Source organism: Spermophilus citellus (genome assembly GCF_964194105.1).
Source record: "Spermophilus citellus genome assembly, chromosome: 9".
Taxonomy (NCBI): Eukaryota; Metazoa; Chordata; class Mammalia; order Rodentia; family Sciuridae; genus Spermophilus; species Spermophilus citellus.
The window spans coordinates 19,391,246-19,419,081 of NC_138191.1; the positions used below are offsets into that span (position 1 = coordinate 19,391,246).

The 27,836-nt window shown below is 43.6% G+C and overlaps 1 protein-coding gene across 1 annotated transcript in view; it reads left to right on the top strand.

Annotated features, from left to right (window-relative positions):
• Window positions 1–23,775, top strand: part of CASQ2 (calsequestrin 2) — a 69,325-nt gene extending 45,550 nt beyond the window's left edge. Inside the window, exons 8-11 of the mRNA XM_081307449.1 lie at window positions 7,114–7,168; window positions 18,494–18,594; window positions 20,733–20,807; window positions 22,456–23,775. Coding sequence (XP_081163575.1) covers window positions 7,114–7,168; window positions 18,494–18,594; window positions 20,733–20,807; window positions 22,456–22,689 — 465 coding nt within the window. The 3' untranslated portion in view covers window positions 22,690–23,775. The remainder of the gene's footprint in view (window positions 1–7,113; window positions 7,169–18,493; window positions 18,595–20,732; window positions 20,808–22,455) is intronic.
• Window positions 23,776–27,836: the final 4,061 nt, after the last annotated feature.

A 27,836-nucleotide genomic window follows, 5' to 3' on the forward strand; every position in this document is an offset into this window, starting at 1 on the left:
AATTCCATGATTTTGTCGTTTTTTAGTGCTGCATAATACTCCATTGTGTATAAATGCCACATTTTTTAATCCATTCATCTATTGAAGGGCATCTAGGTTGATTCCACAGTCTAGCTATTGTGAATTGTGCTACTATGATCATTGATGTGGCAGTATCCCTATAGTATGCTCTTTTAAGGTCCTCAGGAAATAGTCCGAGAAGGGCGATAGCTGGGTCAAATGGTGGTTCCATTCCCAGCTTTCCCAGGAATCTCCATACTGCTTTCCAAATTGGCTGCACCAATTTGCAGTCCCACCAGCAATGTACAAGAGTAACCTTTTCCCCACATCCTCGCCAGCACTTATTGTTGTTTGACTTCATAATGGCTGCCAATCTTACTGGAGTGAGATGGTATCTTAGGGTGGTTTTGATTTGCATTTCTCTGACTGCTAGAGATGGTGAGCATTTTTCCATGTACTTATTGATTGATTGTACGTCCTCCTCTGAGAAGTGTCTGTTCAGGTCCTTGGCCCATTTGTTGATTGGGTTATTTGTTATATTATTGTTTAATTTTTTGAGTTCTTTGTATATTCTGGATATTAGGGCTCTATCTGAAGTGAGAGGAGTAAAAATTTGTTCCCAGGATGTAGGTTCCCTATTTACCTCTCTTATTGTTTCTCTTGCTGAGAAAAAACTTTTTAGTTTAAGTAAGTCCCATTTGTTTATTCTTGTATTTAACTCTTGGGCTATGGGCATCGTATTAAGAAATTTGGAGCCCGACCCCACAATATGTAGATCGGAGCCAACTTTTTCTTCTATCAGGCGCAGAGTCTCTGATTTGATATCAAGCTCTTTGATCCATTTTGAGTTAACTTTTGTGCATGGAGAGAGAAAGGGGTTCAGCTTCATTTTGTTCCATATGGATTTCCAGTTTTCCCAGCACCATTTGTTGAAGATTCTATCCTTCCTCCATTATATGCTTTTAGCTCCTTTATCAAATATAAGAAAGTTGTAATTTTGTGGATTGGTCTCTGTGTCCTCTCTTCTGTACCATTGTTCCACCTGCCTGTTTTGGTACCAGTACCATGCTGTTTTTGTTACTATTGCTCTGTAGTATAGTTTGAAATCTGGTATCGCTATACCTTCCGATTCACACTTCCTGCTTAGAATTGCTTTTGCTACTCTGGGTCTCTTGTTTTTCCATATGAATTTCATGATACTTTTATCTATTTCTACAAGAAATGCCATTGGGATTTTGATTGGCATTGCATTGAACCTGTAGAGAACTTTGGGTAATATTGCCATTTTGATGATGTTGGTTCTGCCTATCCATGAACAGGGTACATTTTTCCATCTTCTAAGATCTTCTTCTATCTCTCTCTTTAGGGTTCTGTAGTTTTCATTGTATAAATCTTTCACCTCTTTTGTTAGGTTGATTCCCAAGTATTTTATTTTTTTGAGGATATTTTGAATGGGGTGGTTTTCCTCATTTCCAGTTCAGAAGATGTGTCACTGATATACAGGAATGCCTTTGATTTATGCGTGTTGATTTTATATCCTGCCACTTTGCTGAATTCATTTATTAGTTCTAGTAGTTTCTTTGTAGACCCTTTTGGGTCTTCTAAGTATAGGATCATGTCGTCTGCAAATAGTGATATTTTAAGTTCTTCTTTTCCTTTTTTTATGCCTTTAATTTCTTTTGTCTGTCTAATTGCTCTGGCTAGTATTTCAAGAACTAAATTGAATAGAAGTGGTGAGAGAGGGTATCCCTGTCTTGTTCCAGATTTTAGAGGGAATGCCTTCAGTTTTTCTCCATTTAGAATGATGCTAGCCTGAGGCTTAGCATATATAGCTTTTACAATGTTGAGGTAAGTTCCTGTTATCCCTAGTTTTTCTAATGTTTTGAACATAAAGGGATGCTGTACTTTGTTGAATGCTTTTTCTGCGTCTATCGAGATGACCATATGGTTCTTATCTTTAAGTCTACTGATGTGGTGAATAACATTTATTGATTTCCGTATATTGAACCAGCCTTGCATCCCAGGGATGAATCCTACTTGATCATGGTGCACAATTTTTTTTTTTAAAGAGTGAGAGAGGAGAGAGAGAGAGAGAGAGAGAGAGAGAGAGAGAGAGAGAGAGAAAGAGAGAGAGAATTTTTAATATTTATTTTTTAGTTCTCGGTGGACACAACATCTTTGTTGGTATGTGGTGCTGAGGATCGAACCCGGGCCGCACGCATGTCAGGTGAGCGCGCTACCACTTGAGCCACATCCCCAGCCCAGTGCACAATTTTTTTGATATGCTTTTGTATTCGATTCACTGGGATTTTATTGAGAATTTTTGCATCTATGTTCATTAGAGATATTGGTCTGTAGTTTTCTTTCTTTGAAGTGTCTTTGTCTGGTTTCGGGATCAGGGTGATGTTGGCCTCATAGAATGAATTTGGAAGAGCTCCTTCTTTTTCTATTTCTTGAAATAGCTTGAAAAGTATTGGTATTAATTCTTCTTTGAAGATTTTATAAAACTCCGCTGTATACCCATCTGGTCCAGGGCTTTTCTTGGTTGGTAGTCTTTTGATGGCTTCTTTTATTTCTTCCTTTGTTATTGGTCTGTTTAAATTGTGTGTGTCTTCCTGACTCAATCTGGGCAGATCATATGACTTAAGAAATTTATCGATATCTTCACTATCTTCTATTTTATTAGAATATAAGGGTTTCAAAATACTTTCTAATTATCTTCTGTATTTCTGTAGTGTCTGTTGTGATATTGCCTTTTTCATCCCGTATATTAGTAATACGAGTTTTCTCTTTTCTTCTCGTCGTTAGCATGGCTAAGGGTCTGTCGATCTTATTTATTTTTTCAAAGAACCAACTTTTAGTTTTATCAATTTTTCAATGGTTTTTTTGTTTCAATTTTGTTGATTTCCGCTCTGATTTTAATTATTTCTTGTCTTCTGCTATATTTGCTGTTGTTTTGCTTTTCCTTTTCTAGGGTTTTGAGATGTAGAGTGAGTTCATTTATTTGTTGGTTTTTTCTATTTTTGAGGAATGAACTCCAGGAAATGAATTTCCCTCTTAAAACTGCTTTATTTGTGTCCCATAGATTCCTGTATGTTGTGTCTGAAATGTCGTTTATCTCTAAGAATTTTTTTATTTCCTCCTTTATGTCTTCTGTAACCCATTGATCATTCAGTAACATATTGTTTATTTTCCAGGTGATGCAGGATTTTTCCTTCCTTCTTTTATCATTGATTTCCAGTTTCATTCCATTATGATCAGATATGGTGCATGGTATTATCTCCACACCTTTATATTTACTAAGAGTTGCCCTATGGCATAATATATGATCTATCTTTGAGTAAGATCCATGTGCTGCTGAGAAGAACGTGTATCCACCGATGATGGTTGATATATTCTATATATGTTGGTTAAGTCTAGGTTATTGATTGTATCATTGAGTTCTATAGTTTCTTTATTCAGCTTTTGTCTGGAGGATCTGTCTAATGGCGTGAGCGGTGTGTTGAAGTCACCCATATTATTGTGTTGTGGTCTATTTGACTCTTGAACTTGAGGAGAGTTTGTTTTATGAACGTTGCCGCACCATTGTTTGGTGCATATAAATTGATAATTGTTATGTCTTGTTGGTGGATGGTTCCTTTTAACAGGATATAGTGTCCATCTTTATCCCTTTTGATTAACTTAGGTTTGAAGTTGATTTTATTCGATATGAGTATGGCCACTCCTGCTTGCTTCCGAGGGCCATGTCAGTGGTATGATTTTTCCCAACCTTTCACCTTCAGCCTGTGTATGTCTTTTCCTATCATATGGGTCTCCTGAAGGCAGCATATTGTTGTATTTGTGTTTTTTAATCCAGGTTACTAGCCTATCTCTCTTGATTGGTGAATTTAAGCCATTAACATTTAAGGTTACAATTGAAATATGGTTTGTATTTCCAGTCATGTTTATTTATTTATTTATTTTAGTTTGGCTAGTTTTTCCTCTTTGGTTATTTTTCTTCCCCTTTACTGAGATACCTCCCACTGTTAGTTTTGGGTGCTATTTTTCAATTCCTGTTCTTGTAGTGTTTTGCTCAAAATGCTTTGCAGTGCTGATTTTCTGGCTTCAAATTCTTTTAGCTTTTGTTTATCGTGAAATATTTTAATTTCATTGTCAAATCTGAAGCTCAATTTGGTGGATACAGTATTCTTGGTTGGAATCCATTATTTTTCAGCGTTTGAAATACGTTGTTCCAGGATCTTCTCGCTTTCAAAGTCTGTGATGAAAAATCAGCCATTAACCTAATTGGTTTACCCCTGAATGTAATCTGCCTCCTTTCCCTCGTAGCTTTTAATATTCTCTCCTTGTTCTATATGTTGGATATCTTCATAATTATGTGTCTTGGAGTTGGTCTATTATGGTTTTGTATGTTTGCGGTCCTGTAAGCTTCCAGGATTTGGCAATCCATTCCATCTTTCATCTCTGGGAAGTTTTCTAGGATTATTTCATTTAATAGGTTGTCCATTCCTTTCGTTTGGACCTCTATACCTTCTTCTATCCCAATGACTCTCAAGTTTGGTTTTTTTATGACATCCCATATCTCTTGGATAGATTGCTCGTGAGTTTTAAGCATCCTTTCTGTGTTGACTATATTCTTTTCAAGTTGATAAACTTTGTCTTCATTATCTGATGTTCTGACTTCTACTTGATCTAGTCTATTTGTGATATTCTTGTTTGAGTTTTTAATTTGGTTTATGGTTTCCTGCATTTCTAGGATTACTGTTTGATTTTCTTTTTAAATCTCTGTCTCCTGGTAGAGCTCGTTCTTTGCCATTTGGATTTGTTTATTTATTTCATTTTCAAAATATACTTTCAATGCTTGGACTTGCTATGTCATGTCTTCTCTAATATTCCATTCCATCTGAGTTAGGTATGCCTTGAGTTCTTTCTCTGTCCATTTTTCTGATGCCTCTAGGTCCTCCTGTAGATTTAAGTTGTCCTGCATTGTTTGTAATCCTTTTTTCCCTTGTTTTTTCATGTTTTTCACATTACTTTCCAGCTCTGTTTGACTGCTGTGTTTTAGCTTTCTCCTATAAATTTGTTGTGGCTTTGTACATGTCTGTTGTCTCTCCTTTGTGGTAGGAGATTATGCCTAGAGATGTTGGGCTTTATTGTACTTTAAAGCTGATTCATTCAATTTATAAAAGGCTTCCGGATTCTATATGCATATAGTGATTTGTTGTTTGTTCTTAGGACTTTATGTTTAGGTTAGGTGCTATGAAGGTATAAGGGTTAGTATGTCTTGGCTACTTTAGAAGATTGCTCTACTGAAGGGGGATACTAACTGTCGATTGGATCAAGGTGTTGGTAGTAGCTATGTATTTAGGAGCCCTATAGACAGCCTCGAAACATTCACCTATTTGCATTTAGACAATTACACGTAATGGAGGACATAATGCTTGGGATGAAAGTTGGGGGGAAGGGGAAGGAAGGTGCTCTTGAAAAGAAAGAAGGAGAGGGAGATAGATAGAATAGAGGAGAATGGAAAGAACAATAAAACTTGAAAAGGGAAAGAAAGAAGGAAAAGGAGAGAGAAAAAATAAAATAAAATAAGAAATAAAATTAGGTCTTAGAGATCCATTTTCGTCTCTTCCCGTAGGCAAAGCTGTGCCCTCTGAGCTGAGCTTCTGCCCTCTATGTGTGGACAGCAATCCCTGTAAGGTGGCTCCTGGGAGTCTCTCAATCCTGTTGGTCCAGAGCTGTTTCACTTCTCCGGCCCCTCCTCCCCTTCCTCCTGCCAGCCAGCCAGGTCCTGCTCACCGGAGGCGGTTCCCCAAGGATCTGGCTACATTTTCAGCCCCACCGAGTGCCCTATTTCCCGAACTACTGAGCACTCTCTCTGTCATTCATCTAAGCCCCAGTGTTGTGGAGCTGTGGTCTGGGAGTCAACAGTTTAATTTTTCCGGACCCCTTTGGTGGGCACGCCTTCAGAAGCTGGCGGCTAAGACCTTGGGTGTCGCCACTGGTGGTAATGGGAGTTGGGGGTCGAGAATCCCCTCTGCTTCCTTCAGCCCCTACCGTCAGGCCCACGCCACTGGCGGTAGGGGGAGTTGGGGGTTGGGAGTCCCTTGGCCCTTACGGTCACGCCCACGGAGAGATTTTGAAGTTTCCCAGTTGTTTGTATCTGGTGTGGGTGGGAGTCACACACCTGCTAAAGTAGATTCCGCTGGGAAGGAATCTCATTGGCCGAACTCTGGTGACTTCCCCTCTCTGCTATGGCGGGCCCCTGGCTTCTTGCCGGAGCGTCCGAAGGGAGGGGTGGGACTGGCTTGTCTCTGGTCTGACTCAATCTCTGGTTTTAGTTCCCGGCTCACTATTTCATAAAGGCTTGGTTAGAGTCCCTTCACGTCGCCTCCTGAGCCGGGCGGGCGGGGGCTGTTCGAACATTTGCCGCAAGGGGCGGGCGGCAGCCGGCGGGGCTGGACCTCTGCGCCGCGTGACCGAGATTCACTCGTCTGGGGCATACTGTCACCTCCAATAAACTTACTAATTCCCAGCAGGTCTCCTTTCAGCGGAATTTTGCTAGAAGTTTCTCAGCAGATAGAATCTAAGTGCATTAATGCGTCTCTCTGATCCCGTTAATGTGGAGGTACTGAAAGTGCTGCCTCCTCACCGGCCACCATGTTGGGTCTCCCCTCCTGGTGGCAAATTCTTGAAACAGACTGGTAGCCACAGTCACTGAGGGGCCTCTGCATGCTTGTTGCCCTGGAAGCTCCTGATAAACCAGACTTACATTCTTCCTCATTCTTCCTGCTGCTCTTCTGGACTGACCAAACCCAGGAGTAAGATCCATGTAGTGCTAATGTCTTGGTATGTGTAGCTGGTGTTCTCCCATCTAGCAAACCCATTTATCCAAATCCCTGATCAAAATTCTATGCATTCCTGCCAGCTGCTCATCTCTGTCCCCTTCCTTAATGTATGCCCTGCTCTGTTCCTCTGTCCCTCCATGTCCGTTCCCCTTCCACATCCTGCAAACCTCCACCCACCCCCCATTTCCAGTCCAAACCTCTGTGTCCCTGTCCCTGGCTCACTCCTCCATCTGAGAGTGTGACCTTGGTTTCTTTTCTCCTTCAGGAGGATGACTTGAATGGGATCCACATCGTGGCCTTTGCTGAGAGGAGTGACCCAGGTAGGACACCCCCCATCTGCTTAGCTGTTAGCAGAAACTGTCTGACCTTGTCAGCCCTCACCTTCTCCTCCCTCGCATCCTTTCTATGAGGCAACCGCAAGATACTGGGCACCCCCTGGTGGTCACCTGTTAGGTGTGACTCTGTCTTCAGTTGTGCACACAGCTAAGGGAAGAGGAGAAGGTGTGGACAAATTAGAACTTTAGACATTCTGCTTAGCGGCCCCAACTGGAGGAGTGTTGGGCACTGGCGAGAGCACTAGAATATGCAAGCTCGACAGGACATGTGTGTATGAACTTCTGTTCACTTTAAATATTTAGTCACCAATTTCATGATCTAGCCTACATAAATCACATCTTATGTTAATATAATAACACATGTATCCTTCAACAGAATAAAACATATTTCCCTAAACTTTGAGAACTAAGCAAACCAAGCAGCTTATTTTACAAAATGCAAGGCTGACTCTATAACTGAATAAGTAATTCTTTTTATTGCAACTTTCACAACTTTTCCCTGGTGAAGTGCAGAAAAATTGAATTTTGCAGGAGGTGAAATGCTGGTTCCCTAGGGCGATGCTCTGTGAGATACAGTGGTCCCCAGAAGAAAGTGAAAATAGAGATTCTGTGTTCTTTTAGAGACCTGGAACCATCCAGAATGCAACCTAGGATGCAAGGAACTCCATCATGAATGGCTTAGCTGCCAGGCCTTGGGCCATGAGGTGCCTGGGCAGGATTCCAAAACCTGACAGTGTCCAGACTGCAAAGTACCAAAGATCCCTTGAGCTACCTGAGACAGACCTTAGCCAAGTTGTATGCACCATTAGACTTAGGAAGCACTGCTCTAGGAAATGTAGACTCGAAAGGTGTTTGTCAGGACCTTAGCTACTCTCAGAGGGAGACATCGAGAGGTGACCTCCAACAGGCTCAGAGAACTTTTACTAGCTATCCAAGAAACACACTTAGTGGAACATCATGAAGGAGAGTCAGATGTCTTTCAGTATACCTAATTCTTCAAAATGCCTTGACACATGGCAGGTGCCCAAAAAATATTTGTGGGACAGATGGTCAGATTGACTGCAACCCGAATTTTTTTACAATTAAAAAAAAAATGAAAATATCATCCACATAATCATTACCCTTTTAAAATGCACAGTTCAGTGGGGTTTTGGATATCACCAAGTTGCGCAACTTTGTGATACTGCTTAATTCTATAACGCTTTCATCCTGCATGATGTTTTCAGGGTGTACCCGTGATACAGTGTATACCAGCATTTCATTCATTTTTGGGATCAAATAATATTCCATTATATCAAAACCAAATTTATACTCCAAATCACCTGAGAGCTTCTTCTACCTCTCCTGTTCATTTTTTTTTTGAATATCTATTAATGTGCCAGATTTCTTATTATAAAATTTTCACAGTTGGAAAACCTCTTCCAGGAGATCGTGGCCTTGTCCATAAATAAGTGAGTAAATAAATAAAAGCCAGAATAGTTTCAACTTCTTTTCACAGTTTCTGACCATCCTCTATCCCTGGGGGAGAAAAATACCAAAGGAAGCCAGTTGCCTAAGGTTTACAAGCAATCATCAAACAGAATCGGATCCCTGGTGTTGTGTGAACTGAGATGAAGTTGCTACTGGCAGCTGCCTGCTGGCAAGACTCCAGGGAACTTCCTCCCCCCCCCCCCACTGCCCCCTTCCAGCATGGTGGGGAGGCCTGTCTGGCTCTCTGCAACAATGGAACAAAGAGCCCTCCCTGAATTGCAGAAACCTGTTTGACCGAGATTGCTGCTGTAATGAATCAAGCTCCTGAAACTTCTTCTACCTCCTCCCTACACAAATATCCCTGGGCCTGAAAGCTCTGCCTTTCTCCCAAGGAGACCAAGCTGGGGCTTGTTTCTCAGGAGCTGAAGCACTGCACTGAGGGGAGGGGGAGGAGCTCTGGAAGCATCATCTTTCAGCAGAGGGAGGACCTTGCCAATCAGACTGGAAAAATGAAGGGCTTTTCCATTCTCGGTCCCTGACTTTGACTTTGTGGTTAGTCAGTGATTTACCTGCAGGGGCATCCATGTGTAACCTGGGCCCAGAAGCCTGGCTACAGGATTAAGAATTTCAATTCTGCCCAGGACAGTTCCTTGGATAACTTTGCTCTTGCTAACAAGTCGCGCAGGACCTATTGCCTAACCAGACTGCTGCTACCTGCCCTGCCAAAGGAGGAAGGGTATATATACATCCAGGAAAGCAGCACAATTCTTCTTAAAGAGCTAACAGTATTGAAGAACTGAGCTGGGAGTTTTCTGTAGATGATTTCATTTAGTCCTAAAGTCATTCGGTGATGTGTAGATGGTGATTTAATTATTATTCCAGTGACATATGAGGAAAGGGAGTCTAAGAGATTAAGTAACTTGCCTGTAGCACCCACAGCACCTAAACTAAAGTTCACATTCTAGTAGGCTCTCTAGAGCATCAGGATTAGGTATCGTGATTATGATGAGGGTGGTGATAATGGTCATTCACTGTGTGCTTATATGACATAATCCCACAAGGGAGGTTCTATTTTTATACCCATTTTAGGAGTGGAAGAAGCTGAGGCTGAGAGAGGTTAACTTGCTGGGAAGCAGTGGCATTAAGCTGAGGGCTGTTTGGCTCCCCACCCACACCCTTATGGGGAGACATGCTGCAGACATTTATGTATATGCCATTCTGAGTCCTACCATTCAGTGCACCTTCTCCTTTCTCCGCTGTCTTTCACCACCCCCTCCACCTCCAGTATTTGAAGGACAAGAAAATGGAAACCCAACAAGCTCAGAAGCATGCTCAAGATCACAGGGCTATGGGACCACAGAAATGTGAGCTTAGACTTCCTGAGGGCTTCTTCTGGGAAAAAGTCCACCCTACCACACCACCTCTCCAACAGTGCCCCTGCCAACCGGCAGGCCTCGGGCTCTGAGCATGCTCAGTGCTGCTGCAGTGTAGGGAGAAAGGGCAAGGGCTGTGTGAGCAGGAGGAGGGCAGGAGAGCAAGAAGAGAGCAGAGCCATCTGGGAGCTTGAGCGCCCAGTTAATGAAGGCGAATCCCACTTTCTTTGCTGCTCACTGATGTTCTAGGATTTGGAATCTGAGATTATAAAGCAGCATCCACCACTCATATCTTTCCCTGTGGCCTGGATCCACAAGGACTTTTGTTGCAGTTCTGACCTTCGCAGGGCTATGGTGGCCCTCCACAGAAAGCTGAGGATAGGCAGGCCTCCTGGGAGAAGGCAGTGCCCTCTGTCCTGACCCTGGAGCGTAACCGTCAGGTTTCTCCTTGCAGTAAGATCCCATCCCAGTGCTGGCAGCTCCCTGGCTGGGAAGGACATTGCCCGGGTTCTGTTGTCTTGCTGGGGACCCACAGCAGCCCAAGTACCTCCACCCAAACCTTCTCTCCCACAGCAGCACTCAAGTGCTGGCCCAGAGCTGCTTGTTTGACAGGTTTGAAAATGAAGGACTTTCTTTCCTGCCTCCCCCAGATGTGTCTGCATCAGGCTGACATCTTCTTTATAACACTTGATGAAAGGTTTGCAAAGCAGCGTTTCTACATGAGCGCGTGCTGGATGGATATCCTCCAAGGGCACCAGGAATATTAGCACTAACAAGCTGGAAAGGCAAGGACAGGCTGCTGTCTTGAGGAGTGGAACAGGATTAGTGACAGGCCCTAGAAGCAAGTCTCCAAGCCCTGTTGCACCTGAGCTTCCACTGCCTCAGGTTCTTGTAAAAATGATTTTTGAGACCAATTGTCTCAAACAGGAACACTAAATGCTTCTTTGAGTTTTTTTTTTTTTTAAATTTAAAGTTGGTTTAGCAAGTTTGATATTTGATTCTTACTAGCTTAGGTGCTAAACATCATTCCAAACATTAGTGCACGTAATCTTCACACTAATTCTCTGGGTAAGGGCTGTTACTTCATCTTCCCCAGGGTACAGAGGAAGATGCACAGGTACAGAGAAGTTAAATAGTATCCCACAGTCATATGTCAAGTAACAGGTAGAAATGGGATTCCAACCCAGCAATCCAGCCCCAAGTCTGGGCTCTGTAACCACCACCTTATGCTTCTCTCCAATTCTGGGGTTCAAGGATTAGGAGAAGGCAGAACATAGAAATAAGTCTAAGTAAGGAACGGCAGGGTCCTATGTCTCAGGCACCATCTCAAAAATACAAGGCCCACACAATGTCCCCCGTTCTAAGTAGACATCTTGCTCTCACATGTGGCTTCTGGGTGACTGTGTTTTGTCAGGGAGAACTGCCAGCCTTGTCTGTCCTTCTGAGGCTCCCTCTAAGGCACAGGCTCACAGAATTCTGCTGTTGGAGAATTCCATACCTACTAAGTAGGCTTTGGCCTGAGGACCCCCTGAGCCTTTCTGAGAGAAGACCTGCGGGGGTGGTTATCTGCCTGTGTGTCCCAGCACCTGGCCCTGGGCCTGGAACATTGTGAAGACTCAAAATATACCTTCCTAAGGCAAAAGAAAAAAAAAAAAAAAACAACCTTCCCATCAATGAAAAATGAAAGTAGTGAGAAAAAACTTCAAATGAATAAAAGGTTGATATGGGTATAGGAGGGAAAGGAAGAAGGCCCAGGACGAATACCACACCATCTTTACATGATGACAATAGCGTCTCCTAATTATCAGCAAGCCTGTGGAGTAACAAGGCAACTATTTGCTCCATTTTCAGAGGGAGAAACGGAGGACCCAGAGGGATTAAGGAACCTGTGTGAGGTCCCCCAACTTCAGACCTAATGTCCTCTCCAGACATAACCTCTAAGCTGCAGGACGGGCTGGCCCCTGGCCTACTTATTTGTGTACCTGTCACATGGCTGTTCCAACCCTCAGCCTCTATGCCTGGGCAGAGACCCTCAGGCTCACAACTCTCCAGGATGTGGCGTCGGGGGAGGGATCCTTCCAGTGCCTAGTAGGTTAAGCACAGCCAGTTCCCCAGGATTAGCTTACAGGACAGAGGTAGGGGCGGGGGGGGGGGGCAGCACACGGCAGGTCTGTCTGCTCCTGGGCCATGGCTTTGACTAAGACATGTGCCTCTGCCAGATGGGGCCTTGGCTCCCATCATGGCTGCTCCCAGCCTGGAGCTAGTCCCCAAGGGCTTGGTACAGGCTCATTCCCACCAGCCTCTGCCAGGGAATCAGGAAAGGATAATCACCGGTTGGTTTCTCTTCCCACAAAGATATGATTCCCAGAGGCCACTGGCTTGCCGTGGGAAACCTTCTGGCTCAGCATGCATCCCTCAGTCCTGGGTCCTGGACTCTGGGGACCAAAGCCCAAGAGGCTGGAGAGGAATTGGAGTTCGCAGGGCCTTCCTCTTTACTTTGGTCCATATCTGAGATTCTAGTCGTGGTATTCAGCATCATCGCCAGGCTAACCCACCCATCTCACTGTGGCTGTGGGGAGGACAGGGCTCAGGAGTGTGATCAGAGGTAGGGAGGGACTACCCTGCAACATGGGAAAGGCAGGCGCAGCCCACCAGTGCCACGGCTACAACACGGACTGGTCCCTCTGTGACCCGGCCCCTGCCTCCCTGATGTTGAAGCTGTTACTCAAGGTTTGAGGTTCTCGGGGGCACAAATTTGAGGAAGGAAGGAAGATGGCAGCATTACTGTGAAGAGGGCTGAGACCTTAGAGGGAAGATGAATGGTGGAAACAGCTCCAGACAAACAGACTAAAGATCTGAGTTAGACTCCTGGATCTTCCACTTGCTCATATGTGTCTGAACAAGTCACTTCCTCTCCCTGTATCTTGCTTCCTTTTCTTTGTGAAATGAAGATAAGACCATCAAGACCAGACGTGAAGACTAAATGCAAAAGTACTCTGTACTCAGTAAGTGCTCAATAAGTAAATGTCGGGGCAGCATGATGATGGACTTTCTGCATACAAAGAACAAAGTCCTGTGTCTATAAAGGAAGAAATGTGGAAATTAACTTCTTGTAAAGAAGGAGATTTCACAAGGAGTTGGGTGCAAAGAAGACATTCTTGACTGTTAAGGATTATCAATCTCATTTTTGGCCTTTAGGGGGGTCAAAGGATTTTAACCCTGCAAATATTCAAAGCAAAAGACAGGGGGCTGTGCACCTGCCTGGTGTTCAGGATGTTGGGGATTTTCTGTGGCTCTGGAAATTGGTGCTTCTCTAATAGCCTCAGGGAATAGTCCTCTAGCTGCCAAATCTAGGGGGCTTTCAGCCTGAATAGCATCCCCTCCCCCCTTTTCTCTACACGTAGTTTTTGAATTATGGGCTATTCCTTCAAGCTAGCTGGTCACAATCTTTTTTTTTTTATTTTTTAAAATGTTTTATTTATTTATTATTATTTTTTGCATTACAATTCTTTTTTTTAATTGGTTGTTCACAACATTACAAAGCTCTTGACATATCATATTTCATACATTAGATTGAAGTGGGTTATGAACTCCCAATTTTACCCCAAATGCAGATTGCAGAATCACGTCGGTTACATATCCACAATTTTACATAATGCCCTATTAGTAATTGTTGTATTCTGCTGCCTTTCCTATCCCCTACTATCCCCCCTCCCCTCCCCTCCCATCTTCTCTCTCTACCACATCTACTGTAATTCATTTCTCTCCTTGTTTATTTTCCCATTCCCCTCACAACCTCTTATATGTAATTTTGTATAGCAATGAGGGTCTCCCTTCATTTCCATGCAATTTCCCTTTTCTCTCCCTTTCCCTCCCACCACTTGTCTCTGTTTAAAGTTAATCTTTTCTTCCTGCTCTTCCTCCCTACTCTGTTCATAGTTGCTCTCATTATATCAAAAAAGACATTTGGTATTTGTTTTTTAGGGATTGGCTAGCTTCACTAAGCATAATCTGCTCTAGTGCCATCCATTTCCCTGCAAATTCCATGATTTTGTCATTTTTTAGTGCTGCATAATATTCCATGGTGTATAAATGCCACATTTTTTTATCCATTCATCTATTGAAGGGCATCTGGGTTGGTTCCACAGTCTAGCTATTGTGAATTGTGCTGCTATGAACATCGATGTGGCAGTATCCCTGTAGCATGCTCTTTTAAGGTCTTCAGGGAATAGTCTGAGAAGGGCAATAGCAGGGTCAAATGGTGGTTCTATTCCCAGCTTTCCCAGGAATCTCCAAACTGCTTTCCAAATTGGCCGCACCAATTTGCAGTCCCACCAGCAATGTACAAGTGTACCCTTTTCTCCACATCCTCACCAGCATTTGTTGTTTGACTTCATAGTGGCTGCCAATCTTACTGGAGTGAGATGGTATCTTAGGGTGGTAAAAGACCTTGAAGTCAGGCCCATCACTGATAAAGGAAACATTTATTTGCTTCAAACGCACTGGTCCACTCTCGCAATTCCAGCTGTGCTCTACTCCTGTGCTTAATGTCTAATTACAAAAGCGAAATAGGCTTTCTGCAGCCGACATCCTGGCCTGAGGGGGCTCCCCAGTGACTATTTTCCTTGTCCAGGGTACCTGCAAGTTTTACCAAGAAACTGAAGCTCTCCAGAGCAGAAAAATGAACTTAAAACTTAGGATTTTAGCAATGGAATACATATGACACCAGGTGAGATGCCCTAATTTAGGTTTCCCAGCCTGGTGAGAAGCCATTCAAACAGCTCTACTCCAGGCTGGGAACTGAAGAGGGGACAGCCTTGGAGGCTTGCACCCCTTGAATCAGGAAGATTCAAGTGAGCTAATGCCTTACAAACAAAGCAGTTAAACTGGCTCTAATTCAATTATGAAGGCAAGGTTCTCCGTCAACCAGCTGATACAGATGTCCCAAAACTCTTCATTCACAGAATCAGCAACAGGAGCCACAAAGAACCACCCCTGGACATACTGTCTTATGGGTCCAAGACTGTTCCTAACCTTCTCCTGGCACCCAGGTCATTGCTCTTAATACATATGTATAGAATACACAGATGAATGGCTGGGCTTATGGGGGCTCTTCGGCTTCCTTGCATTCAGAAAAATGTTGGATCATTGAAGAAAAATAATGCATGCCAGGCACTGTCTTAAGTGCCTCAGAGATACTCATTTAACAAACTATCACCCCATGAAGTAGGTAGTATCATCATTGCCCCATTTTACTCACAAGGAAACAAGACATTAAATAATGTGGCCTGAATCACACACTGATTTAGACCAGGTCATTTGGCCCCAGAACCCATGTGTTTCAGTGTTGTGATGGCTACCTCCTTGAAGAATGGGCTATTCTGTTATTGAAAATATCCGGGGCCATGGATGACTGCCCATTATAGAATCCCTCACCCCACGAGTGAATGGGCTGCCCTTGCTGGACGCATTGGTGCACGCCTGTATTCCCAGCGGCTTGAGAGGCTAAGGCAGGAGGATCGTGAATCCAAAGCCAGCCTCAGCAAAAGCAAGGCTCGAAGCAACTCAGTGAGATCTCTTCTCTAAATAAAATACAAAATAGGGCTGGGGATGTGGCTCAGTGGCTGAGGGCTCCTGAGTAAAATACCTGGTACCACCCCCACCTCCCAAAAAGGGCTGCCCTTGGATCTCAATGAAACTTCTCTGTTTTAATACCAATCTTATTTATTTTTTCCTTGAATGGCTTTTGAGCGTTCCTTGCTCCTTTGTAGACATGAAGAATGTTCTCTTCACAAACACCATTCATATTCTTAAAAACAGGCTTTAAATCCCCACTTTTGAATCATTTTATTTATGTCAAAATTCTAATCCATTTTATTTTTTCTTCTACAACTCAATTTTTATTCTTCTATTGTTTTTATCTCTGAACCTGCTATAAAATGTAGAACAGAAATGTGCTGATGGTTCTTGCATGGAACATTCCTTTTTATGAACCCTAACATTATGTGAATTTTTTCCATCAGAAAACTCCAGTGCTCTGTTGTCCATGCAGCCTGTAGTTCTGACTACAGACAGTGCCCTCTGCGTCTCTAAGCATGGCTTCTGGAGAACTTGAGCTCCTCTCTGTGGCCTCAGTTCTCTCCTGTTCTTTATGTAAATCAGTCTCAGGTTGCACCTCGGGTTTACTCTCTACTTGCCTTTGGGTCTGTGTTGTTGGGTTTCATCCTCTTTGTGTTGTAGATCCGTCAAGGTCACTTTAACATTAGAATCTCATCTTCCAGAAAATAGGCAATGTCACCTCAATTATTCTTCCTTTTCTTCTCTGCTGCTGAAAGCAGTAACTGTAGATTTTTTTTGGGGGGGGGGGGGCTTCCTCCTAGCTGTCTGTGCATTATGATCCATAAATCCACAGATGCTCTGTGCATTTCCTTATTTCCTTCTCCTATGACATGGGCACGTGCCTGGAGGAGAGCCACAATCACCACATAGAACAGCTGGTGACATTCTGGAGGGGCTTGACCTTCTCAGCCACACCTATAGGAAGGAGGAGCAGAACCCCACCCCTGCCTCCTCTATCCCTGATCTCATCCCTGAGGTGATAGATGCATGAACTCTAAAGCACAGGCCCTGTCAATCTCAGGTGACTGCCATATAATCTCATTTGCAATATAAGGATGAGCAGAGATTGACAAACCACTTAGGCCAACATAGTCATCTCTGCAGGAAGAGACTGCAGGCCATAAAGACCCTCTTCTCCATTAGCTGTCACTTTGATTTCCAGGTAATATATGCCTAAGGGCACCAGTGGGACTCCTCAGTATGAGTTAGTAATATTTAAAGAGACTACACCCACCCAAAGCAGAGCTGCTAATAGTATGCGTTATATCTGGAATATATTAGAGAAGAAGAATTGTAAGCAACACTTTGGCCAAAGGGCTGAAATAGCCAAACAGAGGCCAGTTGCTGGAGAGGGAGTTTTGTTAAACTGAGGCCATGGGTCATAGGTGGGAAGTTGGGAGGAAGGAAGATGCTTTTCAAAGAAAGGGAAGTTGCTGGACTGAATTCTCAAGCAGTTGGTGAGCTGTTTATATACAAACATCTAAACTTCAGGCCATAAATTCAGCTAGGCGAGAAAGTAACTGAATCGTTTAGAGCTGAACCTAAATGTCTACTTGGAGTTGTGTACCACCGAATTAATTGTCCCTCAACCCCACCCAACCATCCTAAGGACTCGGGTCTTGCTGGTTCCCAGGCATAGCTGGTGGGGTCATCATTATCTGTCCACATGGGCTTCTTCAGAGAAGTCTGTCATTCTGTCTGCCCTGCGGCCCTTGTTCTAAGCAGGTCACCACTGGCCCAGTCCCTTACTACTTAACTGTAGTAAATCATCAGGTCTGTCTCCATCTTGACTCTAGTCATGTTCCTCAGATGCCCAGACAGCTCCGTGACGCCTCCGGACTCCTTCTGCCCTCGTGCTAAGGGCTTCTCTAAAACACTCTGGGGACTTCCATTTGCCTGAGTTTTATTCTGAAGCAAAGTGTGAGTCCTCTCTACTTTTGGATTCCCTGACCCTTATGGAGATTCTACAGGTGGACACATGTGCACACACAGCTTGGGTTCCTGCACACACTTACACACACACATTTACACACACACACTTACACACACACTGTTTATTCTCAGGGACCTGCCAGAATCTAAACTCTTATCTGTTCTAGCTAGGGATAGAATAGTGGCACTGAGGGTTTATAGTATGCCATCTCTTACCAAAGAGTTCTTCTAGGATTTTTGCTTATAGTGAAGATTTTATGCACCAGCTCTTTAAGGTTTAGGCTTTTGAAAGTTTGTTTCTTGAAGGTTAGAAGCCTTGTCTCTGCTTTTCCTATATGAATCATCCCTCCCTGAGGGCAGTGGATACTGCTGACTGAACAGAGGGAGGGCAGAGTATAAACAGAACTGGTGAAGGAGGGAGTGGGAAGCCCCATTTGACTGTGGATCAGGAGCACACTATGTTGGAAGATTTTAGGAATTCCAGGTTGTACAGAACCAAGGGAAGACTTAGATGCCCTTGCCCCATAGAGCAGATGTGGGGAAACTCTGACGGATAGCACATGCTCTAAGAGATGGCTCAGGGTCACTGGGGACAGGCAAGGGTCATCTGCTTGGGCACTAAGCTTTTTCACTAAGGCTATGCAAGTGAAAAAAATGGGACTTGGCTTTAGGTTAGAAACTGGTCAGTTCTGTGTGAGCTTTTAATTTCTTTATTGAAAACTTTTATAGTTTCCTTCACATAAGATGCTTTGTGGCTGGAAACCTCATATGACTCATTTTATAGACTAATCCTATAATTGAGGGTACCCACACCAAATGGCCTAAGACACCCTCATGGAAAGATGAGCTCTCCGCTCTCCGTGTGGGAATCCATGTGTGTGCAGGGGTTACTCAACCTTCTTGAATCCTACTTCAGATGGCTATGAGTTCCTGGAGATCCTGAAACAGGTTGCCCGGGACAACACTGACAACCCTGACCTGAGCATCGTGTGGATCGACCCAGATGACTTTCCTTTGGTAAGTGGCTCAGGCCAGGGCCCCATTTCTGGTCACCTTCAGTCTCATGTTTGTGTGTAGCATGAGGCTCTCAAGCATGAAGGAGGAGATAAAATAAGTAAGGGTACTTAAAGAAGCCCAGGGGCCACCCCCTTGTGGTGTGGGAGATCCTGGCTCATGGGAGAGCATTGAACTTGGGGCCTGGTGCGGTCACTGAAATGGCCAGACTTACTACTGTTCTCATAACCCAGACACAGGAGTTGGAGACTCTCAGAGAGACCCACCCAAGTGAGCAGGGTGGATTCCTTCTGCCATTCTCCATCGATGCAACTCATCCCACCACTGTCCCTCCCTGTAATGCCTTTCATTTTCTGGGTGAGGACCATCATTTTTGTGGGAAGGGGGTACCGGGGATTGAACTGAGGGGCACTCAATCACTGAGCCACATCCCCAGCCCTATTTTGTATTTTATTTAGAGTCAGGGTCTTACTGAGTTACTTAGCGACTCACCATTGCTGAGGCTGGCTTTGAACTTGTGATCCTCTTGCCTCCGCCTCCTGAGCTGCTGGGATTACAGGCGTGCACTGCTCTGGCCAGCAGGAACCATCATTTTGAAGCAACTTGAATGACTACATAATAAAATCCAGAGATTAATATTTTTTTGAAGAGTTAAGAACTTGGTGGAGAGACCTCTTTGAGGGCAGAGATCATGCCTACCTCATCCACGGTGCGTCCCCCAGGAGCTGGGGAGTATCTAACATGTATTAAAGGTGCAAGAACCTTAGAGTCCGAACTCTAACCAGTGTCAATGATCAAGGAAGCTTTCATTATGCTTGGCTTTAAAAAGAATGAAGAGAATTTGTATGGTACGTGAATCCGGTAGTAATGATTATGAATTTAGATAATGCCCTCTACTGGGTATCTGCAACTACAGGGAGTTCTGTCCATGCACCATCACAAGTCCTCCCCTCGACAACCCTGTGACACAGGTGCTATCATGATCTCTATCAGACAGATGAAAAGAATGACAGCTGAAGAGATCTGCCAACCTAGGTCTATGGTGATCATTTCCAGTAGAGCTAACTGCACGTAATGAGTAGAAGTTATCACTCACTAAATGACAACTTTATCTCCCAGGAATTAATATTAGTTGTGTAGGTTATAAATGATGATTAAATCCAGAAAATCGTGATTACTATGATTAAATACAGAAAATTGAGGGATATAATGATCTCAAGTGTCGTGATACCCAATCCTGTGAATCAAAGACAGGGACTTCTATGACACTTGAAGCCAATGTTATAATTCTGAGTAACTCTAGAAAGTCCTGGCCATATATGACTGAACAGAGCACAGCTTTTTTTTTTTTTTTTAATTTGCTTCTGCCTGGTTGTATTTCTTGTTTGTCTTACTATTTTGTTATGTAAGCTTGTAGTTAATCTGCAATGCTCTTGGTCACTTCTGTGTGTTTGCCTTGGTTTTTGCAAAGGAGTAAGCTTCACACTATTGTGATTTCCAGATTCCTGAAAATCCCAGTGCTCATCAGTCCCTATATTTCCCTGGGACACTTTTTACCAATGGGTGTCTCTATTTTCTCAGCCTGATGGCCTCTGGCTCCTGCAGTCCTGTTCCAGATATTTGTCCACTTGGAGCCCAAGCCTGGCTGAATGAAGAAATCTTCCTCTTATTTATTTTTTATGCCAACTTATGGTAGATCACTGCTTTTTTTTTTTTTTTTGGCCATTTCTTATAGCAAAGTGGCACAAGATAAGGGATTTTTTCGAATGGAACACTGAGAGAGAGATGGAGCGAAACAGCTCTTTCATCACCCTTGAACTATAAAAGAGCCACAAGTAATTTGGGAATCAATGTTGGACCATCTCTGTAATTTTCTTCCTTACAGCTGTAGAAGCTTTTATATTATATGTTTTCGTAGTTTGGGCTATGACATCTTTTATTAAGTGCTTATTTAAAGTGCCTGAGGGCTGGGGCCAAGTCTTCAATTTCCTAAGTACCCACAAGTGTGCAGAAGACCTTGAACCCATGGTGACCCAGTTACTATGGTAGAATGGCAGGTGAGTCCAGCCACAAAGAGTGGCTTTAACAGGGATCACCCTCTGCTTGCTGTCTAATCTGATTTTTTGTTGTTGTTGTTGCAGCTTGTTGCTTACTGGGAGAAGACTTTCAAGATTGATCTATTCAAGCCACAGATTGGGGTGGTGAATGTGACAGACGTGAGTATCCTTCATGAAGGTTTGCTCAGGCACCCTCAGCAGGCATGGTTTGCTGCTCTGTGGCCCAGACTGTGAGATCATCAGCTGCTTTAGAGACGGGCAGAACCCTTGGCCCTGCCTGAGCTCAGGAAACTTGCCACTGTGGCCAAACCTGGTCTCTGAAGCTAGTCTTAAGCTACAGTTCCATGGCTTTGCTCCCTGGGTACATTCCCTTGCTTGAGACCAGCCTGGTCCAACTCATCAATCCCTTCCAAGAAAATTCTCCTTCCCAACGCCAGACAACAAGGTCTGTTCACATAAGGGAGCCCACACCTGGAGAGGTCATTGTATCCTCAGCGAGGGGTAGTTGTGGTGCAGAAGCTCATGCCTGCAACTACCCCACAGCTGGAGAGCAGGCCATGAAGAGAAGGAAGAAAATCCTACACAGTTAAGGGGATTCTTCTCACAGTTCAGGTGCTGGTGAACTAAGGTGAGAAGAACCAGTGAGCTGGACTGGCAGAGTGTGAGGAATTTCAGACCTCAGCCCAGACTCTGATGCAATTCCCCCATAACAAGTGAGGACAGATTCAACCAGGCAAACAGCAGACAGAAATGATGATCACCAGAGCCCGCCTTAGAGCCATAGTAATTGAAGTCGACAATCTTGTGAACAGGGTCCATTAGCAATGTCCTCTCGCCCTGTTGTTAGTTGTTCAATAACCCAGGGAGCTCTACATTCATTTACTTTGTAAACTACTTTTAGAATTAGTAATAATAAAAAATAATTTGAAAAATATGCTTTCTGGGCTTGGTGGTGCATGTCTGTAATCCCAGAGACTTGAGAGGCTGGTGCAGGAAGATTGCAAGTTGGATGCCAGCTTCAGCAACTTAGTGAGACCCTGTCTTATCGTAAAAAATAAAAAAGGCTGGGGATGTAACTCAGTGGTTCAATCCCCAGTACCTAAATATAAATAAATGAATATATGTTCAAGTTAAAACAATTTAAATAAAATAGGGGGGTATAAATGAAATAGGTGATATAAATGATAAAAAATGAAATAGTAGGATAATAAATGAAAAGGAAAAGTGGGGTTTTTTTCCCCTCTCACTGCCTTAACTTCATCCCTAGTCCCATTCCTTGACAAATCATTGGTTCTTGTTACATTGGGTTTGTTGTTATTTTGTTCTGTTCTGTTTTGTTTCTGCAGTACGGGGGATTGAACCCAGGGGCACTTTACCACTGAGCCATATATTCAGTCCTTTTGATTTTTAATTTTAAGATAGGGTCTTGCTAAGTTGCTTAGATCTGAGCTAAGTTGCTGAGGCTGGCTTTGAACTTGCAATCCTTCTGCCTCAGCCCCCACCTTCACCCTGCCAGGAGCTAGGACTATAGGCATGCACTACCATGCCTGCTGGTTGCTGCATGAGTATCCTATCAGAAATTTCACATACATGTACAGCCATTGGGCAGTGGGATGCACATTTCAATTTATGTTACACGAACAGGGCACTGCACATACCATTCTGCACCTTGGCATTTAACAATGTGTACATACTCCTGATAGGTGTAAGACATATGGGGGCCACGTCAACATAGCTGCTTGGAACCTTCTGGTCTGGCCCTGCCCTCATGCACCTGCTCCCTGGTTCATTGTGTCCCTTGCTGCAGGCGGACAGTGTCTGGATGGAGATTCCAGACGATGATGACCTGCCCACAGCGGAGGAGCTGGAAGACTGGATTGAGGATGTGCTTTCTGGAAAGATCAACACTGAAGATGATGACAACGAAGACGAAGATGATGACGATGATAACAACAATGACGAGGAGGACGAGGAGGATGACGATGATGATTCTGATGAAGACGAGAATGACGACAGTGATGATGATGATGATGATGAATAGCTCCGACTCCAAGTGATTCTGGATGAAGACAAAATCCCAGCCACCTCCAACCACACGATGGCCAGGGTGGCAGAGAGCAGCCCCGCCTCACACCTAGCCGACTCTGTTCCTTTTCCCAACAGTGTCTCCCACACCATCAGGAGCAGTACAGTTCAGCAGATGCCTTTTCAAATCCAGCAGTCCAACTCAGCAGGGACAGGAGAGGCATGTTCCATGTTGACCTGTCCTGACGGTCACACAACAGTTCTGCTTCTTTCCTAGACCATCCAGGGTCCCAGCCAGGCCTGAATCTGGCAGTCTGGGCAGAACCATCTCCTAACACCTCTACTTAAGTTTACTTGTCACCTTTGACTGTGCCAGTAACAGAGATGACCGTTTGCTAATTCACAGGCACGGTGTGACCTTGTCATCAGAGCCCAGGGAGGGCACACCATTTATCAATTCAGCTCTCAGACCTAGAACATCAGTGGACTCTGACTGGAGCCCTTGGATGGCTATTGAGAGGCCTCAGGACTTCTGTGTGGGTGTCACTGTCATTTCTAGGCTATTCTGATGCTGGGGCGGGAGGTTGATTTGCTGAACTTCCTACCAGGTGACAAGTCTCACGTATTCACCAGCAGTGGGGAAGAAGGGAAGAGACTGAAGGCTCAGAGGCTCTTTAGTTTTCTCCTGGGATTGGGCTCATGTCTTTGCGTGGATCAGTTGGCCCCTTAGTCTGAGCAGGGCATTGAATACCCCTTCTCTGTGCTACTAGTGAGCCTCCCCATGTAAAGGTGGATTTATCCAGTGGTCAGTTTATCAGCACTCCTACAGTTGACCAGGGCAATAAAATAATTGGAGTTCATCATGATGCCCTGAGGCCATGGGGAAAGGGGAAAGAAAACAAGACCCAAAGTGCCTTCTGAACTGTCTAAAAGTTATGTTATGCTTGATAGGTTTAGTATTAAGTGTGCAGTACAATTTCTAATTTATTTTCTCAATCTGTTAACAAATATAAGATAGTATGCAAATTTTTTGAAATTAGGGCAATCTTTTTGTGGAATAGTAGTTAACTAATGGTCATTAAACTCGTATTTTGAAAATGTTGAGACTATCTTGAAAATCCTGTCTTGGCTCTTCGGATTCCATTCATTCTCCTTTGGTCCAGTCCTTCCTTTCTATTTCTTCTCTGTTTTGTTGGTGTTTTTTCACTGTCTCTGCACTCTGTCCACTCTTCCATAGCAATTTCACCCTTGCACATCAACTACCACCTATGTGCTACTCCTTTCTAATATAGCTCTCTAACCTTGACTTCTTTCTTGCCTTAGTTTTAGATCCACTTGCTCAACTGCCTCTGGTCATCTTGGTTCTAATGCACTTCACACACTTCAAACTCAACACAACACAACATGTAGTTATTACCGTCCACTTGAAACAACTTCTCCTCCTCCTCATGGAGTCCCAGTTTGGCCATCTCTACCATTGTCTGTGCACCCTGTTCTCTTCTGCTTCCATGGCATTTTGTGCATGCTCTCGGTCATGGCATTTATCATTTTAATTTATCACCTATTCTTGAACATCTGTCCTTTCACTAAATTGCAGGCTCCCTAGAAGCAAGAAATTTACTTATCTTTGACTCTCCAGTACTTAGTACTTTGCTCATCACAAAGCAGGTGCTCCTCTATGGAGCTAATAATTGTAGAGCTAAAATTCCCCAGCACTACTGGATAATGGAGCTTATAGAGTGTATTAGGCAGCTTGGGATGCTATAACAGAAGACCACAGATCCAGTGGCGTAAACAACAGAAAATTTTCTCACAGTTCCAGAGGTCAGAAGTCCAAGATGAAGTTGCCAACAGGGTTGGTTCCTGGTAAAAGCTCTCTTCCTGGTATCTATGTCCTGGTAAGGCCTTTCCTCAGCAGAGACAGAGACAGAGAGAGGGTGCACAGGCAAGTTCTGATGTCTCTTTCTCCTCTTATGAGGATACCTGTCCTATCAGATTGGGCCCCATCCCTATGACTTTATTTACCTTTGATTTCCTCCTTAAAGCCCAATATAGTCACATTGGGGATTAAGGCTTGAACATAAATTGGGGGAGCACACTTTGGTCTACAACACAGGGCCTCATTATGTATGTATTTCTCCTCTCACACAAAATCAGGGAGATGCTCTTTAAGCTGTACTGTGTTGCTATCCACCCAGGCCCAGTCACCCTAAATAAGCTCTTAGAGAAGGAACTTTACACAGCAGTCCATGATGCTAATCGTTCATGCAGCCAAGGAGTGTGGTCCATAACAAATGTGGTCTCTATTTCACAGAGAAAATTTTCTTGTTCTCAGAGGCCTGAGAAATGTGCATTAAGTTAAAATCTTGTTATGGTGCTCCTACATTAGAATCACGAGAGGTTAAGCCAGTCCTGTCTGTAAGTCCTAGGGCCTCTTAGTCTTAACGTTTTAGGTTGGCAGTCATGGAACATTTGTTATGTACCTAGAGTACTATGTTAAGTGCTTCACATGTGTTATCTCATTCTCATTTCATCCTCAGAGGTTTATGAGACACATCTTGCTATTGTCCTTATTTTATAGATGAGGAAACTAAGACAAAGGACTCAAGTAGTTTTCCCAGGATTACACAAACACTTTGAAGGAATGTAAATGCAACCCCATTTTTTTTTTGTTTACAAGGATTTAAATTAAATCGATTCCTTAAAGATCAAAGGATTGCTTATTTTTCTTAGATACTATGCAAAGATGGACTCAGTGAATTTCCCATAATATTTTTTATTGCTAGAACCAAATGCCCCTTTTTCTTTCATTCTGAGACCATAATCAACTTAAATAACATTTGAAATGTGGACTAATTAGAAACACAAGAACTGGCCATGCTATTGGAAAAAGAAAAAAAAAAAAAGAGATCAGATTCATTATGTTATACAGAATGAACATTTTTAATGTATTACTGTTTAAAAAAAAATCCCAGAACTTGAAATGAACTTGTCTCTTCTGTAACAAGCTTGTGTGCTATTCAGGTCCTTGGGAATCCCATCATGTTAATATTATTCATTATAAGTCATTATCAAATGGTTTTTGATCCACAGACCCTGACAACCCAGATTCCTCTTAAGTGCGGTTCCTGAGGCTCTGTCTGAAAACTTAACATTCCCAGGTTAAGTTCCAGGGTTTTGCAGCCCTGTGAAGTGAGCATCAGGATCACACTCAAGTTGTTTTTCTTAGAAAACACGGACACCTCTCACCAGCCCAGAGCTATGTCCATGCCATCCCCAAAGCTGGGTGCTGAACATCTGCATAGTCACGGGGCACGACTGACACAAGCCAAGGTTGGAGACCACCTGACTTCCCACTCGACTGGATCATCTTATCCCACCTGTGGGTTTCCCACTTCCTCTCTCTGTGGCCTGGCCTCTCTGAGTTTAAGCCCTGAGTCCACTGCCCCTGGCAAGCTTCTTCTGTGTGTCCCATGGGCATCTGGGATCAACACAGCTTTGGGACTCTAAAGCGATTTCCTTAAAAGGTAGCTCTCTTTCTAAGATATTTACCAATTGAAAAAATTAGGTCAAAAAGTCAGCACATTCTGAAATATCACCATTATTATGGAAAAATAGAACTTAGGAGACTAGGGTTTAAGAAAATGTGCTTCCCAGTTTACTGCCCCCAAGTGAGCGTGCCTAAGGAGGATCGAAAGGCTAGACCCCCACCTGGGAACTTCACCCTTAGAAACTTGGACAAGAGGTAGTTACCTACTAACCAGGACAATAATTAGGACTAGAAAAAAAGCCCGGCAGCATTTTGGAAAAGGTCCATCTTCGTAAAGCAGGGTGGTGGGAAGGGGCATCCCCGTCTGACAGTGTTCAAGCCAGAAGCCCTAGGGCCCTTCAGTGCCTCTCACTCCTGTGTCTCATGGAGAGCAAGCTCTGCCCTCCTCTCTTCCACCACCATTACTATATGGAGAGGACTTTTTTTCTCTCATCTGGATTCCTTCAAGGTTCCAACTGGCCTCTCTGCTCCAGTCCAGACTGGGTACTGAAATCAAGTGATCATTCCACAGCAGAAAATTGATCACGCCATGCTCATGCTTGACATTTTTTAATGGCACTCTATTCCTGATATGCTAGGCCATCCCGATAGATGTTTAAACATTATTTTTTTAGCCTAAGAGGCCAAACAGTAAACTCTGAATGGAAACATTTTGACTGCCAAATGTGGAGTCTAGGATATGGGGTCTGAGGTTGGGGAGGAGATACAAGTATGTCTTGTAAAAACCCAAAGTCCTCCGAGTGTCTTTCCTCCCTATGAGAAGAGCCAAGTCTGAGTGGCACTGAGTCTAGTGATACCAGGCTCACAGGTTAGAGAAGCACTGGACTAGCTGGGGTGACCTCTACCACATACATGGATCATACATGGCGTGTTCATCTTGGGATTATGGCATCCAACTACCTAGTTCAGGATTATGGCACCCACTTGTTAGTTTAGCAGAAGTTCAAGTTAGCACCACTGGCAAAAGATAGGGGGATAGGTCTAGCTTTGTCATGGGCAAAAGTCAATTTCCTCTGTAGGACTTCTAAGATCAATATGAGCTGCTTCCCATCACATTCTCATGCCATCTCCCACTCCCTAACCCTCTAATCTTAGAACCTGAAGTTGGTGGAAGCCGCCTGGTTGCTTAAAACCTCCAAGCCTTGTGGTTCATGCCCTTTTGTCTGTTGGAATGCCTGTCCTGCCCCAACAAATTCCTGGCTGTCTTAATACCATGACCCTTTTTCAGTCATGCCTCAGACAAGATGGCCATTTCCTCCACTGAATCCTCACTTCACCCTACATAGCCTTCTCTTATGGAATCTACAACGGATTGACCATTCATTCCCCAGCATGAGTTTCTCACTTGTTAGTTTGAAATTAACCTTAGGGAAAAGACAGGCTGATTTGGTTACATCTTCAGTGCCTACGTTTTGATAGGTACTTAACAAATCTTATCTGTCTAAATACTCTCTAATCACAATTCGAAGTGAATTTTATAATGATTATCTCTAATAAGAATATGCAAAAAAAAACAAATCTAGTGATTATTGAAGGTAAATCTTATCAGAAAAAGATTTTTGGCCACACACCATCATCTATTTAGATTTTCTTAGGATAGCTAATTGCTACAT